Source organism: Lonchura striata, chromosome 1, assembly GCF_046129695.1.
Source record: "Lonchura striata isolate bLonStr1 chromosome 1, bLonStr1.mat, whole genome shotgun sequence".
In the NCBI taxonomy this organism is placed as follows: Eukaryota; Metazoa; Chordata; class Aves; order Passeriformes; family Estrildidae; genus Lonchura; species Lonchura striata.
This window is the reverse complement of record NC_134603.1, coordinates 111640020-111657463: the sequence shown is the minus strand read 5'-3', so window position 1 is coordinate 111657463 and position 17444 is coordinate 111640020. Positions and strand designations below refer to the sequence as shown.

The 17444-nt window shown below is 45.0% G+C and overlaps 1 protein-coding gene across 1 annotated transcript; it reads left to right on the top strand.

Moving 5' to 3' along the window:
* The first annotated feature begins 400 nt into the window (after window positions 1-400).
* On the top strand, window positions 401-8711 carry CLEC3B (C-type lectin domain family 3 member B). Its single transcript, XM_021540459.3, has 3 exons — window positions 401-755; window positions 5363-5461; window positions 6771-8711. Exons 1-3 carry the CDS (start codon window positions 650-652, stop codon window positions 7169-7171), a joined length of 606 nt encoding a protein of 201 aa, XP_021396134.1. The 5' UTR covers window positions 401-649; the 3' UTR covers window positions 7172-8711.
* The last annotated feature ends 8733 nt before the right edge of the window (window positions 8712-17444 follow it).

The following is a 17444-nucleotide window of genomic DNA, read 5'->3' as shown; positions in this document are numbered from 1 at the left end:
AGGACGGCTCTACCAAAGCCACAGCGGGACTGCTTTTTAGAGGGGTGAGAGCCACCCTACACTCTGAGGGTGTAGGGGTGCTCAGTCCCCCCAGCCGCTCCCTCCGCCTCTGCTGGTGCCGGCACATCCCTTACGGGCATCCCTTACGGGCATCCCTTACGGGCATCCCTTACGGGCATCCCTTACGGGCATCCCTGCTGCGGGGACCGGCGGCCGCTCTCTGCTCCCTCGCCCAAGCGCTGTTTCGCACCTCGCGGTGCTGTTGCCATCGCTGACACGCGAGATCAAACTCGTGGCGTTGTGCTAAAAGGCAGAGGAAATCGTTCCAGCTAGACTGCCTGCCTTTCCTTATGTTTAGCTTAGCAGACTGACGGTACATTCATTCCCTTTTTTTTTTTTTTTTGGATAGGGTTTTTTTTTTTTTTTTTGCTTCTTTTTAAGAAAAACAAGCGGTGTGCTGAGCTGCAACCCCTGTGGGAGGTGTTCAGCCTTGGCCGGAGCCGCCCGAGCGCCCCCGGGGCCGGGAGGCTGCGCTGGCCCGGGCTCAGGCTCAGGCTTTCTGGGACAGCCATTCCTGACTCCAGCCGGTGTCCGGGCGGCTGTGGAGGGCAGAGCCGCGGCAGCTCCGCTCGGACCCTTCGGCAGCGGCATGGCGCTCCGCGGAGCCTGCCTCCTCCTCTGCCTCCTCTCCCTCGCCCAGGTCGCCGACCAGCAGAACGGCAAAGCCCGGCAAAAACCGGCCGCTTCCAAGAAAGGTAAGGGGCAGCGGCAGCTTCCTTGCAAGGGAAGACTTGCAGGGCTTGGGGGGGTTGCTATCAGCCCACTCGTCTGGGTATTTAACAGTGCCTTAGTGAAACTTCACTAAAAAACATCGAAAAACCTAATAAAGCGTCTTCCTCTTCCCCTCCTCCGTGGGAATGATTGTGCATCTCTTCTGTAAAATTGTGAGGGTATAGAAACGGTTTTGGTGGGTTCCTACCTTGAATAAATTTGTTGGGACAGCTTAGTCTGAATTTCAGAGGAAATGCCTTTTCCGTGTTCCCTCTAAGGTTCATCCCAACCTTTTCCTCTAATAAACTCTCCCTTTCTAAAAATCCCCTCATCCTTTCTCATTCATTTTTCAGAAGCAAGTAAGTGGCAGATGACAGACAATTTTGGAGATAAGAGCAGGCAGAAAATACCCAAGCCATTAAGCATCAACAGGGTTCTTCATTTAAAAACCGCTGGCCTCGGGTGTATATCACACCGGACACAAGCTCTGACTATTCAGGCTTGCCAGACAGCCGTGCACACACGAAGCTGCCTGGGTTTTCTATTCCCTAGTGGGTTTGTTTCTCCTTTGCTTCTCCTGTTTTTCTCCTGTCCCATCCTTAACTCAGTGCACATTAAGTACAGAAGAAGGCAGGTGAGGTGAAGAAGCAGCAAGTGAACTTGCCTGCCTGCCTGATGTGTCCGACCGCAGCCGCGCGGGCTTGGACCACTCCTGGCAGGCGCTTTCCTGCTTGGAATGAAGTGGGGAGCAAGGAAGAAGCATCCCTGGAATTCACTTTGGCCAGTCTGCTGTCTACACTCACCCAGTAGCTATTTTTGTCAGATTCCATCCTTGAGAAATTTCTGCCTTTTCTCCCATTAGATCTTTCTATGAACTCACAAACTTAGCTGCTTATTCCACATCTTATTCTGCAAGACACGGAATAACAGAAAAAACAGTCTGACTGTTTTCCAAAGCAAAAAATACCCCCTTAGGCTCATATAGGGAGGTATTAGGAGAGAGACATTTCTTAAAGAAATCCTATTTTTCTCTAGGTGTCATTGCAACTGCTTTTGTAATCAATTAGTGACAAGAAGGTGGGAGAAAAATCACCTCTTTGACAGGAAAATTTGGCTCTGATTTAAAAACTTTTGAGGGGGGTGTCCTGAAAATCAAGCCATTTAGGCCAGCTGGTGGCAGGTTTTAGTCATTATTTCTTTTCAAATGAGAGGTCATATTTTTTGTGGAGAAAAGGTAAAAACCCAGCAACTTGGCATTTTTTGATCAGTCCCATCTAGCCCCATAGGGGATCAGCTGCCCTGCCTTTATTGGAAACTTTCAGTATTTATTGGCTAATATTTTTCAGATTTTTACCAATGCCAGAGGGTAGGAAAAGAGGGAGAAAAATGCTAAAAATCCTCTGTGAAGTTCCTCTTTGCACATCCCAGCCACCACAGGGGCCAGGGCTCAGACACATCTGCTCTGAACAATGGCAGGATGGCCTCATCTCATCCTCATCCAGGCATCTATCCTTGAACTTTGCCTGGGAGGGTCAGGAAGAGCAAAGCCACTGGAGGATTGGGGTGTTTGGCTGGATTTTTTTTTTTTTTTAATCTATGCAACCAAACCACAAACACTAGAAAAGAAAGCACTGGTTTAAGCCAAGCTTTTTATGTTGTTTTTATTTTTTTTCTTTTTTCTTTTTTTTTTTTTTTTTTTTTTTGTAATTATTGCTTACATTTGGATCTACTTCAGAATGAAAGATGATGCTATTTCAACATGAAAAAGCTGAACCACAGTATTTCGAAAATGCTGAGACAGCACATTCACTTTGCCTGCTGTTGTGGTGGTTTTGCCCCTCAAAGTGCTGCCCAGTTATTGTTCTAAGCACAGTAGCTCAGCAAACTCTCCCTGAGCCCAAATGTCTTGGGGTATGGATGGGATTTGCCCTTGTCTGGCAGCTCTGAAGGTCTCATCCAAAAGAATGCCCAGGGGAGGCAGGCACTGGCACCCCTGCATGGGCAGCATTGACACCCCATGCCTTGAGGGTGCAGGCATCAGCCCGGGGGAGGTCCCCTTAATCACAGCTGGTGGGGTGCTGGGATCATGGAAGGGAGCATCTTTGCATAGCTCTCACATGTATTTCTAAGGCAACTGGAGACAGAAGTCAGAGTCTGGATGCTTAATTCAATGGGTAGGGAGTAATTCAGGCTTCTCGCCTAATGCCACTTACTACCCAGAATTTCAGCGTATTCTTGTCTGGGTGTTCTTCCCTGAAAATGCCTGTGAATATTTACACAGCTGTAAATACAGTGGATGTGTTCACTCTGCTCCTTTGATCCAGGGACAGACTGCAATATAGGACCTGACTGTTCCACTTCCTACCTTTGAAGAAATGCCTGGTGTTGGAAGAAATTCCGGTGGCCAGGGAGCTTTGAGGACACACACTGTGAATCAGATCAGTAGTCATTCCTCTGGGGGACAGAAAGCTGTTTGGATCTCCAGGCAAGGCTAAGAAACATATATAAATATCCAAATTTCATACAGGAATAGTTAAGATATTAAAATTAAGAACAGAGGGATTTGTTTGTTATTCGGCATATAATTAGAACAGGTGAGAGTTCCCACTTGCAGCTTTAAATACATCCTGGCCAGGGTTTCAAACCAACAAACTATTTTGACCCACAGTTCTGTGAGTCTCCTTTTGATCTTGCCTCTGCCCATACTTAATCCTGCTGCTCATGGTCCTGCACAGGGACCCACTCCAACTCCCATGGGATCACGGCTTCCATCACTGAAAACCCAGACTGTAAACAGGCTTGATCCCAGGCTTCAGGAGATGAGCCTTGAGGAAATGACAGCACTGAGACAAAAACCCGTGGCAATAAAAGAGACAACACAATGTCTGTTGATGTAGCCATGGTCCTCACTTTATAGCTGAAGGCTGAGTCAACCAGTCCTGGTTCTCTGTGAAATATCCCAGTGAATGCAGTTCTGTAGGAACACCTTGTGGCTCAGGATTTGGAAGTGAGATACTGAAAAGGGACAGGGCTGTTAGGTAGTTATCAAGGAGACATGTCACCTTTCATGGCAGGGACCCTCAAGGTGGGAACTCACCAGCAAACCCAGCTGGAACACCGTAAGGAGTTCTTAGCAAGACTCATTGGCAGTGTCCTGCTATGGCCTTTGGATGTTACTTAAACCTTAGAATATTTGTTCTGCTACAAGACAGGCTTGCATGGGAAAAAACCCATGATTAATTAGCCATTTCCCACAAAGTGTTTTCATCAAAGGCAGCAAAATAATATCTAGTGCCTCAGTGTTAAGTGAATCCATTAAAGTTAATTGAGCAATGAGTAAAGCTGCTTAATGTTCTCCTCCTGATGTGTCTGGCTTTTCATATTCTTGGCACCATGTAATCTTGGGTTGGTGGTTTTGATCTGTACCCAGGCTGCTTCCCTACTTGCCTGCCTTGGTGCCTCAGATCCTTGGCCCTCAGGGAAGCTCCTCCTACTGCATTCATGGGCAAACTGTCCCCTTTCCTTTCAGTCCAGCAGAACTACTAGATGCTTTCAAAATGAGGACTACCAGATGCATACAAGGGCCTCAATGTCTGATCTCCCACCACCTTCAAGATGTAAATGGTCCCTTTGCTCCTGTCTAGGAGAAATCCAAGTACCAACTAATAGCTGGTTGGAGCAATTGCAGAATCAGCACACCTAGCAAGATGTAGGCTTTAAGAGCCACCTCTCCAGCAAAAGAGGTGTCTTCTCACAGCAGGAGAGCAGCTTTGGACAGTGCTGAGTACCTACACCGGGGGTGATGAAGGTAGAGATGGGCAGAGGCAGCTGTGGTGGTCTAAAGGATGGTGTGGTTGGTGGGCAGAGGCTGGTGGCTGGTGGTGCAGAGGCAGATCTAGGAGCGTTAGCCCTTCCAGCCCCTTCCTGCTGAGCATCAGCCTGCTGAGAAAAGTGCTTTCCTACCTAACCCACCAATGACAGCAGACAAGAGGTAGGTGCAGCCAGGAGTGCACACAGAAAACATCATGTGTTAGGATGTTCAAGGGAAGCCAGGAGAGTGTGCTGTGAATAGAAAGAGAGCATGTTTTGAGGAATCTGAAACAAATAGATCCCGTTCATCATTAGCTTCAAGTTGCCCACAAAAATTCCGTGTGTGTCAGGACTTCTGTTCAGGAGGGGTGTTCCTCCTGCATTTTGGGAGCTCAACCCCAGTGCAGCACCACCCTTGATGACTGCTCTACACAGGGGTGCCAGAGACAAGCTTGCACATAAGAGTGCTCATGCATGTGACCTCTTCCCCAGCACTGCCAACCCAAAGGATGACCCCTGCAGCTGGAAGATTCATGGGGTCCACAGTCCCAAAACACGAACCAGGGAAACAAGGTTGTTACTGATAGTGGAACCAGGCTGGCAAGCAAACAGCACTCTGATGGATGTGCAAGGGGACACAGGCGCCGACTTCATGCATTCCTTTTGTTTATTCTCCTCTGAGGGTAAAAAAAACCATGGAGTTTTGATGATAGGAACAGATTTGGTTGCCTCCCTTGGGATACAACCAATATTTGTGCTCTTTCTCTGATTTCTCCAACAGATGGTGTGAGCCTCAAAATGATTGAAGACCTGAAGGCCATGATTGACAACATCTCTCAGGAGGTTGCTCTACTGAAGGAAAAGCAAGCGCTCCAGACAGGTATATGGCTTGTTGAAGAGCACACAACTTTTACTTTGAGAGAGGACCTGCTCATAAAGTGGCTGCAATTGCTCCACATGTCTTGATGAGAGATGCCCAAGCACCCCACAGCAACAAGCCCACCATGGGGAGAGAGGCTGGAGATCTAAGCAGAGTGTGGGTCTCTGCAATTCCTCTGGGCTGGTGAACCTCCTCGGGCAGTTAATGCCAGGAGCTGTGCAGTGCGGGCACCCCTCTTTATGTGCTTCTCATCTGTATATTCCTGTGATGCTAAGACAGATGTTCATTTTCCTTTATGAGGTGGAGGGATGGGATTTGGATTAGTCTGTGCTTTAACCAAATGCAGCTTACTCTTTTGTCTGAGCCCCAGTGAAATGGCAACCTGGTCTCTTATACACACCATGCTATTGCCCAGGGAACTGCACTGTGGGTCAGTCCTACTTCATTAAACATACACAGAGGACAGTCCCAAAATGTCCATCTTCCAGATGTGCTCCATAGTTATTGTGTAAACTTCACTGACATCAGTAGGAGTAGAATTTGCAAAACATGAAGCAGAAATGAGATGAAAATGCAAATTAAGGAGATTTTTCTCCTTAAAAGAAAAGGAACACAAGCAAAATCAAGGCTTTAGTTCCATGCTCACATTCATGGAGAAGTAATTGGTTTGGATATTAATGTGTGGCTCTGATTAGGTATTGTTTGGCTACAGTACCCTGCACTCTTAAGGTTTAGAGCTTAAAGAGAAACAAAATAAATTTATATCCTTAAAACTAAAATCAGAGGCAAGTAGAAATTTCCTCTGAAGACCTCGAGCTATGCAAGCGCAACGCTTCTGATCAAAGCTTATTAAAAAAGACTTTTTTTTCCTCTTGCATAATTAAGATGATTTAATTGGCATGCAGGCTTTTTTCCCAAAACACTTCAACACCCAGCAATGCCCATGACAAACCATATTTCCAACAAATTCATCACAGAAGGAGTAGCACTGGCTGGGGAAGAACAAGGCCAGGGGAAGGTGCAGGAGGACCACGTTGTGCCTCTGCTCCAGCAGCAGCAGAGCCCAGAAGGGTGGCAGGGGCACCCCAAAAATCCATTTCACCCAATGATTTGCAGAGGGAGAGGGCACATCCCCATGACTGTGTCCCACCCTGCACTAGGAATCCTGTGCTGCTAAGGGTCACTGTGCAGCCTAAGAAAGTTTGGAATTTGGCCGCTGCATTTGCTGCTGCTGCCTCTTCCTGGGCACCGTTTTAAAACCAAATTCTCTTTCTATCTTTTTTATTCTGTTTGTGTGGTAACCTCTCAGTTTGCCTGAAAGGCACCAAAATTCATCTGAAATGCTTTCTGGCATTTTTGGAGACCAAGACATACCACGAGGCCAGCGAAAACTGCATCTCTCAGGGCGGCACGCTCAGCACGCCCCACAACGGGGAGGAGAACGATGCCCTCTACGACTACATGCGCAAGAGCATCGGCTCGGAGGCCGAGATCTGGCTGGGCCTCAACGACATGGCCGTGGAGGGCAAGTGGGTCGACATGACAGGCAGCCCCATCCGCTACAAGAACTGGGAGACTGAGATCACCACCCAGCCCGACGGCGGCAAGCTGGAAAATTGTGCGGCTTTGTCGGGGACCGCCAATGGCAAGTGGTTCGACAAGAGGTGCCGAGAGCAGCTGCCTTACGTCTGCCAGTTCATGATTGTGTAGCGGTGGGGCCTCCCCCTGCTCTCCCAGCCCGGTCTCCACCCTGGGCATCAGGATGATGAAGCTGTAGCTGTGCATACGCCTCCATGTGCATCTGCACACCCACACGTGTTCACTCCGTAGAGTCACCCTTTGCAAAGAGATTCGCTGCGGCTCGCGGTTATAGAGCCCTAGAGCATTTCCTTTGGCCACATCCAGCCCTGTTTGCAGCTACACTGCTCTTCCTAAGGCACAATTCATAGATATATATTTTTTTACACAGGGAATTTATTAGGACAGCTCAGTTGTTCCAGCAAAGAACCAATGCAGCAGTCCAGCCTGGTATGCAGCTGCCTCGGCTGCCTAGGGCTGTCCGGAGTGTCCTTTCCCATTTTGCTGAGCTTTCTTGGGACACCAGTATAGGCAGTTTCTGCTTTCTTTTCTTGTTTTGCTTCCCATAAGCCCTGGCAGCAATTTGTGAGAGTTCCGTGTTCCTCACAGTGTTCAGTTCAGCCTTGTGAGGATCAAGGTCCTGCCTCAACAACCAGAGGGAGCTGCTCCTGCTTTGCATTGAGAGATGCAATTGGGCTTATTTGGTAGGGTACCAGGGCACAACTAGTCAAATTACATGTATGAATGAATCAGCAAGTTACAGGCATTTTTGGTCCTCTTCTCACCAGCCAGAAGCCAGTTTCACAGACTTCAGTGGGGGAGCAAGACCCACTGCCAGATCCTTTGAAAAAAACTCCCATCAAAAGCTTTATTTGTGCTGCAGTATCAAGGGGAAAGCAGCAAAAACTTGGAGCATAGTTAGTCAACAATATTACTAGAAATAAGTGTATTACATAAATAACATAAATTTAATACTCTTAGGGAGTATGTTGCTATATAAAAATAACTATATATTTTTAAAAGCCCCAGGACAACTCACTACAGCAGCTTCAGGAATGACCTGATCTGTTTACATGATGGGAATCCAGATGAACTAGTCCAGTCTTTGCTGGTTCTTGGCAAACATAAATCTGCTGAGCACTGTTTGTGCCAATATAGTCATGCCCAGCTGAAGATCTGACCTCAGTGATTTTTTACTGAGAAGAGGTTTAAAGTAAAAAAGCAAAACAAAACAAAAATAAAACAAAGCAAAAAAAAAAAAAAAAAAAAAAAAACCCAAAAAAAACCACAACAAAAACAGTAATGGTGGGAAAGAAGTGCAGATCACCCTGGCAGCTTAACAGAGCTTTTCTGGCTTTTGGATAAAAATTTCAGTGGTTCTTTTCAGTCCAGTGCTTAGTAATAACCCCTTCAGTTTGGATCACACACCCTGTGCTTCCAGGTTGGAGGTGTCAAGACAGGATCCTGCCCGTGGGACAGGTATTCCAATTTGCTTCTGTGTTGAAAAGCAGCATGGTGGTAGGTCTTCCAAGCCATCAAGTCTGAGCCAAGCTGGAAACACACACACACACACAAATGCAGAGTGCACGCTTCTGAGGTTGTCACTATTGCCAAACTCTCCGCTGTTCAAATGACTATAAAATAAAAATATCTCTATATCTTGCTGAAAGAATGGAGTTGTGTCAATGTGATTGGAGTGCTTTCTTCTACTTGTCTTTCTCTTCAGAGCAGCTCCAGGGATATATCTGAAGGAGATAACAAAGGCAGAGGGGAAAAGAAAGGAAGTGAAAGCCTCCCACCCTGTAATAAGTTTTATAGGATTCTCCCCCTCCTGCCCTGTTATCATCTCAGTCACATGCTATACACAGGATACAGGCAGGGAATCCTTTTATAGGAAAGTAAGATTTCCTTCCTTTCCTCCCTTGCTGCTGGGAAATTTCATTCTGAAATACAAGCTAGCCCAGAAGGAAGGTCCCTCCCTCAGCCCTGTTTGGCAGCAGTAGTGGTGCTGAGGGAGGTGGCACTTCAGATCCCAGCATGGAGCCAGTTCTTCCCAGGCTGCCTCCCACTTCCTCTGCAATGAGCAGAGCTGCAGTGGCACCAAGAGTCCCTCTCCTTCACTCACTGAGGTGGTGATGACTTCTCTGGCATGCCATGTAGGAGAGAGGACCATCCATGTAGAAGACAATACCTCACATCAGTCTGAAGTTTCAGCTGCTGCAGGACTGCATGTGAAGTTAGGTCGCTTTTGCACAGCCCTTCAGTGAGCTTTACTTTGGATCCTGCTCCTGCCATTTTCCAAGACTCTCTGCTGTAGGTCATGATTACACACTACAAATCAGCTTGTCTCAATATAAATCCTCTAGTTCCTTTGGCAGATGTTCCCTCCATTATTTTGAGATACACATGAAGGCAAAGCAGCAATGCTGGAAGCATTTACTCCTGACTGGTCATAAAGCACAAGGTCTTAAAATACAAATGTGTGGTTGGAGAAATAAACAGGGCTTTTATGGAAAGAGGAATAGTGTGAAAGCCATGGACTCTGCAATGCTGAGCTTCATGGAAGTTGTGGGTGCTAGAGCTGGACCATCTTGGTATGGAGTGTGAATGTGGAAAACAGCCATGGAGATGGATGCCAAATGATATTCCCAGAGAGGACGTGAAGAAGTCAGTCTATCAAATATAAAAAATAACAAGACACTCTCAGCAGATTTCTTGCTCATATCTCTCTATTTTCACAAAGCTAAACTCCTGCCAGCACCATTCCTCATAGATGTTTTGCTCTTCTGAAGCTGGCAGGAGCACAGGGAAGGGTGGCTTTGCCCCTGCTGTACTTGTTGGATCCAGGATGACAAAACTGACCTTGTCATTTCAGAGCTACATTTATAAGTTTCCTGTTATTCTTACAATTTTCTTACTGTACAATATGAGCTACAAATTTTCTTTGAAAAGCCAAAGAGGAGGAACTTCTAGAAGATTCCTCATCCTTGCTTACCGCAGCAATGTTATTTTATGTGTTCAGTCCTGTATTTTGTGGTCACAGGGATGGAGGGATTGAATGGGGGACAGCTGCTGTCTGCCTCCACAGGGAAGCTGTCCTGAGCACATGTGGACCATCTGCTGGGGGCCAGAACAAGCATCACTTTTCGGATCTTCCATGTAATCCTTTGGCACTCAAGCAAGAGTGGAACATCTGCTGTCCATGAAGTGTGGTCTCAACCACAGGTTTGCAGACTAACGGAAAGAAACCTCAGCTCTTCCCCGAGGAAAAGGAAATGTGGAAGCGATCATGTCTGAAACAATGTATTGTGATGCCTGCAATCCCTAATGAACTTCACATGTTATTAAAAATAGAGGATGTTGTATAAGACCTTGTGCCACTGGTGGCACTGTTCAACTGCCTGTGGCTCTGTGACAGAGTAAAGATGAAACATGAAATGTACATATATTTATAAAAAAAAAAAATTAAAGTTACTGGGTGAGCCTATAGAAGGAGTGAGTTCCCTTAGCGCTACACCATCCACAGCTGACTTCAACAGAGCTGGAACCCCACTGATGGCCCCCGCCCCAATTCCCCCTGGTCTGGAAGATCAGGACCAGGTCTTTGCCTGAGTCCAGGAAAATACCAAATGGTTCAGAGTGAAATGGTTAACCATAAAATAGGTAATGCCTTTCTGAAGGCTCTCACCACAAAGGCCAGAACAGCACAATATTCACATACCTCAGCAGCCAGGTTGCTTTTGGCTTCAGTCAGTGAAAGGGCTGGATAGGCAAAGGTGGGTAACATTTGGGAGTTGTGAGCCAAAAGATTGTTTTGGGCCTTGAACAGTTCTGTGGGACTTGGTAGTCCTAACAAGAAACCCTCTTCTCCTTGTGCATGCCCACCCAGGCTGGGTGCTACTCGGAGTAGAGGTTCTCTCCACATGATGTGCACCCTCTCCCTGTCACCCTTTGCAAGGAACAGTCCCTCAGCACCTCTGCTCTTGGCCGACATGGAGGGAACCATCTTCCCACCTCTGTGGCTGCAGAATGAGACCATTGGTAGAATGAGCCTCAAAAGGGAAGGAACTCCTCTGCCCCTGAACCGCTGAGTCTTGATTCCTATCAGCTTTACTGTTCGCTTCTGCTCCTGCGTAAGCACTGAACCCCACTGTCAGCCTCTTCTTTGACAAATAAAATAAAAAGCTAAATTAAAGTTACATTTCTCAGAAGACACCATAGACAGGGAAGAAGCACAGATCTATGAGATTCAGCAAACGAGGCTGAACCAAAATACCCCTGGGAGCAGAAATATAAACCTGCAGGGGGGATGGGGTGTCACTAAACTAATGGAGAGCATAAAAATAAATTCCTTGGGGATAGATGACAGGATATCAAGCGATGGTGTACAAAACAAAACAAAACAAAGCAAACAAAAAAAAAGATGGTTTATTGCTTTTATATATAGAAGCACCCAGAGGGTGTCCAAAGGTAACAGCTAGGGACTGTTCCAAATACAGCTGAAAACAAATCACAACTTTTAGCCGCACACCCAGCAGCCTCTCCTCTCTGTCCTGTGCTGTGCAGACAAGTCAGTGTCTGCATCACCTCCCTGTGACTCCCCTGTCCTGCAGTGCTGGATCCTGGGGCCATCCAAGCTGGCAGCAGCCACAAGGCAGCCCAGTGCCTGCAGCATCCATCCAGGAAGGAAAGAGAAACCCAAGATGCTGTGCTGCCATGAGGTGAGGCCAACTGCTGCTCACAGAACGTGGCTGCTCTCACCTCAGCCCTTTTAGCAAGGTGGCCCCGAGCCTGAGGCAGAGAACACAACCCCTGAGCTGCTTGGAGAACATCTCAATAAGCTGTGTTTAGAAAACACTGTTTGGGAAGCATAGCAGCTTGTAAAAGAAAATGCAGGAGGGGAAATAAAACCTACAGCCCCTACTGCTTTGCAGAAATGCTCCACAGACAGTTTGGTTTCCCACTGCAGTGTCAGTACTTCTATCACACCCATTAACAAGGATCACAAAAGTGAGGTCTCTGATATACAATAGATTACCCTGTTTCTATGTTTCTCAGGACTAGTGAGGCCACATCTTGAGTGCCAGGTCTAGTTTGTGGCTCCCTAGTACAGGAGGGACATGGACCTAGTGAAGTGAGCAGGGAAGTAGAACAGATTTGGGGAACTGCTGTGTGAGCAGAGAGCAAGAGGTGAGACTGCCCACCCTGGAGAAGAGAAGGCTCAGGGGATCTCATCTTAAATTCATGATGGGGAGGATAGTGAAGACAGAGCCATGGGCACAAACTGAAATACAAGAAATTCTGCTTAAAGAGAATCCTTTTTATTGCTGAAGGTAGTCAGACCCTGGCACAGCCTGCTGAGAGGAGCTGTGGAGCCTTTATCCTTGGAGATACTCAAAGCCTGACTGGATATGTGGCCCTGGCCAATGGGACCTTGCTCTGAGCAGGAGGTGCAGCCTGGCGATCTCCAGAGGCCCTATCAACTTCTGTGCAAACACAGACACTGAGCAAGGGATCCTACCAGCATAACTTATTCCTCTTCTACATTCACAGGAAAAAAAACAGGCTTTCAGGAGCAGACAGCTGACCTCAGACACCTGATGGACAAGCTGTCATGTAAACGCCTTCCTACAGAAAAAGGTTAGCAAGAAAGCCAATTAAATAATCCCTTGTGGGAAGTGATTTCTACACTGTAGTGCTGCCAGAGCTCTAGATACTAACTAGGTCTTGCTGCTCTGCCAAGTGTGATCAGCAGACAAGAGCTGAAACTTCATTTAGTTATTCAACTAGAAGGAAACTGGAAGCAAACTCCACCAAATCACCAAAAAGCAATAGAAATATATTTTTTTAAACTATGACATGTCCAATCCAAACACTCAGTTCAGGAGTGCATAGGTGAAGATGTGAATCAGGTATGTGAAACCATAGTGAAAGATTTGCATTACTGTTAGAGCAGGACAGTCCAAGGGCAGCATGAATTGCATCTGGATTCATGTGCAATGTGGACATTGCTCTGTCACTGGGAAGGCTTTGATCCAAAACCCCTGAGTGTCAAGCCATGCTGACACAGGGGATCCAGACACCAGGAGATGGACAATGGCACAGGTCCCACCTGTCCGAGCACCAACACACAGGTGCTGCAACACACCTTTATAAAGGTAGCCCTCATACTTTGTTCTGCAATACATCAGAGCAGAAAGCCAAACCCTCAAGTGACCTTAAAACAGTCACATTTCAGGAAACACTCCAGGAATTGCTCTGATTATAAACAGGGTTGAACAATTGGTTCCATTTAAGAGTGAGGACTTGGAAGGAGCTGTGTGGGTGGAGTGCTGTGTACTTACAGCGAGAGACTGACAAGTTTTATACCCAGCCTGGAAACTGAACTTGCTTTCAAAAAAGAAGAACAGTTAGTGGGGTTTGTTCCTAAATAAAAATGTATGTGCCAAAAAAGAATGCAAACACAGCAAGTAGTTGTAGTGTATCACTGGAGAAAGGTAAACACTCCTGAAAGCATAGTACTAGGGAAAAACACACCTTACAGGTAAAATACAGAGAGCTTGAAAATAGCCAGAAATCATAATTAGCTTTGCCTTCTTTTAAACATTCAGAGGAATTGTTTGCCAGCCTATATGAGTAGCCTGTTTTTAAGCCTGCTGAAACTACAGACGTGGGTAGTGTTCACAGCCAGATATAAAACCACCCCATGACTTTGATCAGGTGATGAATGTCCATTAAAGGAGAGCAGACAGCCCTGAAGGCCACACTGCCGTGAGCAAAGCAAATATTCAGCCTTTGATTCGTGTGCTAATGAGGGAGCTGGGATGACCCTGGAGGTCCCTAGAAAATCTTGGTCTTGAGTCTCAGGAACTGGCTGCATCAGGTGAGGCAGAGCTCAGTAGTGAGATACTGCCTTGTGGTCACCATCCTCTCACCTTCCCTGCAGGGCCAATGACACCACTCTTTTCCTGCTCTCCTTGCCCCTTCCCAATGCCCTGAACTCACACTTCCTTGGGAATTAAAGCTGATAGTTCCAGAGACTGGGACTTGAAGTTGTATTAAATGTGTGTATTAAAAAAGCAAGAGACATTATGGCTGTAAAACTCTGGACCTTAAAACCAGATATATAAGAAAATAAGATATACCAGAATGAGGTGGAATCACTCCAAAGGAAGCATAAAGAAAAAATCTCTAACCTCAGGACAAGGACTAAGTTTCAGCTTAATGATTAAAATGAAAATTTATATCTGAGCCTTCAAGAGTGAAGGGATGCATTGTTCTCATTGTTCTCATTTTTCTTGTTCAAGGTGTCAGGAAGGGGAATGTCTCTCATTTGTTTTTCTCCTCAGTGACAGAAAGTCACCAAGTCATGACCTAAAGGACAGTGTGAATTGGTGAAGATGTTTCTACCACAGCCAGTGTTAGTGAAGCAAGCACAGACTTTGTAAAGCATCTTGGAAAAAGGCCACTGGTAGAGATATGAACCATTGCACTATTCATGGACTTGGGTTATTCTGCACTCTCCCACCTAATTCAGTATATAATTTTGGTGTTACTTACACAAGAGGTCATTCATGTCAAGAGAAGCAGTACTTTCCAGACTAATTTGAGTTTTTCCTACATGTATGAATGCTTTTCCAAGTACCTCTCCAGGTACTTGAGATGTCAACTACTTCAAGTACAGACACTTCATTCAGCACGGAAGCAGCTTTGTGGCTGTTCTGTGGCAAAACCTGAGGACCTTGCAGTAGCAAACTTCACACAGCAGCTTTACTGGATTCCAGGCAGGTTCAGGTGAGGCTAGAGTAAGAAATATATTGTAGACAGAGGTTTATAAGTATTTCACACCAACACTGAGAGAACATTCCCAAAAAAACTCAAGTTTCTGGAGACCTCTGACTTGAATTTTGTTGATTGGGAGCGTGGGGAGAAAGGGACACAAGACATGAAAATACAACAGTAGGAAATGAATGGAGCATGATGACAAAAATCCATCTTTCAGTGATGTTTGGAGCAGGTTCATCGATGCATGGTTCAGCCTCTGGAGCCTGAGCTGTCTAAAGTCCAGAAGTGCTACTTTCCCAGCCATAACATGGGCACAGATTCCCACAAGCTGCATTGGGAAGCACTTTTACAGAAATTCATCAACTCCTTTCAGCTGAAGCTGTATTCTTGTCCTTTAGCCCAAATGGGTGCCCATAAAAAAACCCTAAGGAGAACATGAGAGTTTTACTGAAGAACTGACCAGGCAAATGCATAAAATTTCAGAATACATAGGTATATAGTCAATTGCCCATTTTCCTAAGATGTTTGACTAGCAAGGAAAAATATTGTCTTCTGAGATATTAGACGCATACTTGAACCCATATGCCCTGTTGGGCTGGTTTAAGATACTTAGAAATTTGTTCTTCAATAACCCAGAGAAGAGAAATTAGAGCGGAAGATTTAATTGCTTGCTGCTTTTTTTTTTTTTTTTTTTTTTATTGCTCTGAAAGATCAACCTATAAAATGTTCACTAAACAATCATACTAGAAGATTTTATCAGGCCTTTGGTTACTTTTTAGGGTTTGCCTCTTGGTAAATAAACTCTCATTAACTTAAGGAAACCATGGGAAAACCTATTAACTGTTTACAAGCTTTTGAATGAGTAAAGCATTCAGCTGTGAAAGGAATTAACAAGTATCTAAACAGGTTTGATTTGGCAGAATGTAGAACAGTATTAATTTACTATGCAAATGTGAAATCTAAAAAGATTCAAGCTGTTGAGCTAGCATCTTACTAAAATGATAATTCTTACACAAAAACATTTACTGAATTTTTTTTAAAGCCCTTATTTCTGAGGATATCAGGAGCAGGGATATTTTTCCAATAATAGCCTAATTGATAGTTTCTGCCTCAGGGGAAGCTGCCAATGGATGTTCAAAGTTGAAAGCTTCAGGCTGTCATGGCCCACAGTGCACATGCAGAATTTACTATGAGCAAAACTCTACTTAGCAACCTAAACTGTAGAGCAGTAGGGGTTTTTGTTTTCTCTATGAAATTAACCCTGTATTACAAAACACCTCTGTGCATTTGTTTCTGGGTTACTTTTTCCAGAAGCCAGCAATTAAATAAAAGTAGCATTCTAAGAGGGAAAACACACCCCTAGTTTGCTTCTCCCTTATTAAAAAAAAAAAACACACAGCACCTTTTAAATAAAAAAAAAATTTGTGGTGAATTTGAAGCAGATGCTAAATCAATTTGGCTTAAGAGCCTGCAGTTCATACTCCTGAGACCAAGTGATGAATCTGATTTAAGGACAAGTTATCCTGTACAAAAAACTAGATTTACAGATGTAATTAGCAGCTGCTTTACCACCATTAATCTCATGTATGAAGGGAGGTGTCCATATGGGCTCTCCATTTTTAGCCCTTAAGGTAAAGACCAGTATGGGATATTTTCCCCATCATGGAAAGTGGCAAAGGTGATATTACCTTCAGGCAAAACCATTCCCAGGGTTCCTGAGGAAGAGGAACACCCAAGCCTGTCCCCATTTAATTTAAGGAGGTGAAAGGGAAGTTCCCTCTTGCCTCTCTCCATATCTACCTAAACCAACACACCAGAGGATGCAGCCTCCAAAAGAAATGGCAACCAACAAGAGCAACCAACAACTAAAATAAAAAATAAAATTTACAATAATTTAACAAAATCAATTTAATAAATTAAATATTAAAGGAAAGGAAGTATTAAATACATGTGATTTGAAAAAAAAAAAGCTTTATTTCAAAATTTTATTTAAAAATTAATAAATAAACAAAAATGGGTGCACATACTTTATATGAAACATTTAGTTGGTTCTAAATAATACTTTCTCAAATAAATAAGCTCCAGTTAGAAAAAAATAAAATAGTTCTCTTGCAAAGATGACAGGATACTGCCAAAACATCTTATCTCATTTTCTTCTGAGAAAGCCCTTTTCAGAAAGTGAGGTCATTTTTTCTAGCCTTATATCTAAAAATAGTGCTGTGTGCTGCTCTGTTGAAGTATCTTTGACAGGATGCATCATGGCAGTCTTTCTAACAGCTGTGAGTGACTGCAGCAGTTGTACCAGGACAAATGCACGTGTGTGTATACAAAATGCACTCACAAATGGAGCAAGGAACAAAGCAGTTCCTTGGGTCTTTGAAGATCCGTCTTGCCCAGAAGCGTATACCCTGGTTTGTATGCAGCAGTGTAGCAATTCTTTAAGATGAGACATGGATACAGCCCAAACCACAAAAAACACCTTTTATGTGTTAAGTGTTGCTAATTGAAACAATTTGCCATGCTTCATTTATGTTGCAGAAACTTTTGGCATGTTGTTTCAAAGTCTTTGTAAAAGGACTGTTCCTTCCTCCAGGCTCTATGAGTTCTCCACGCCACCATC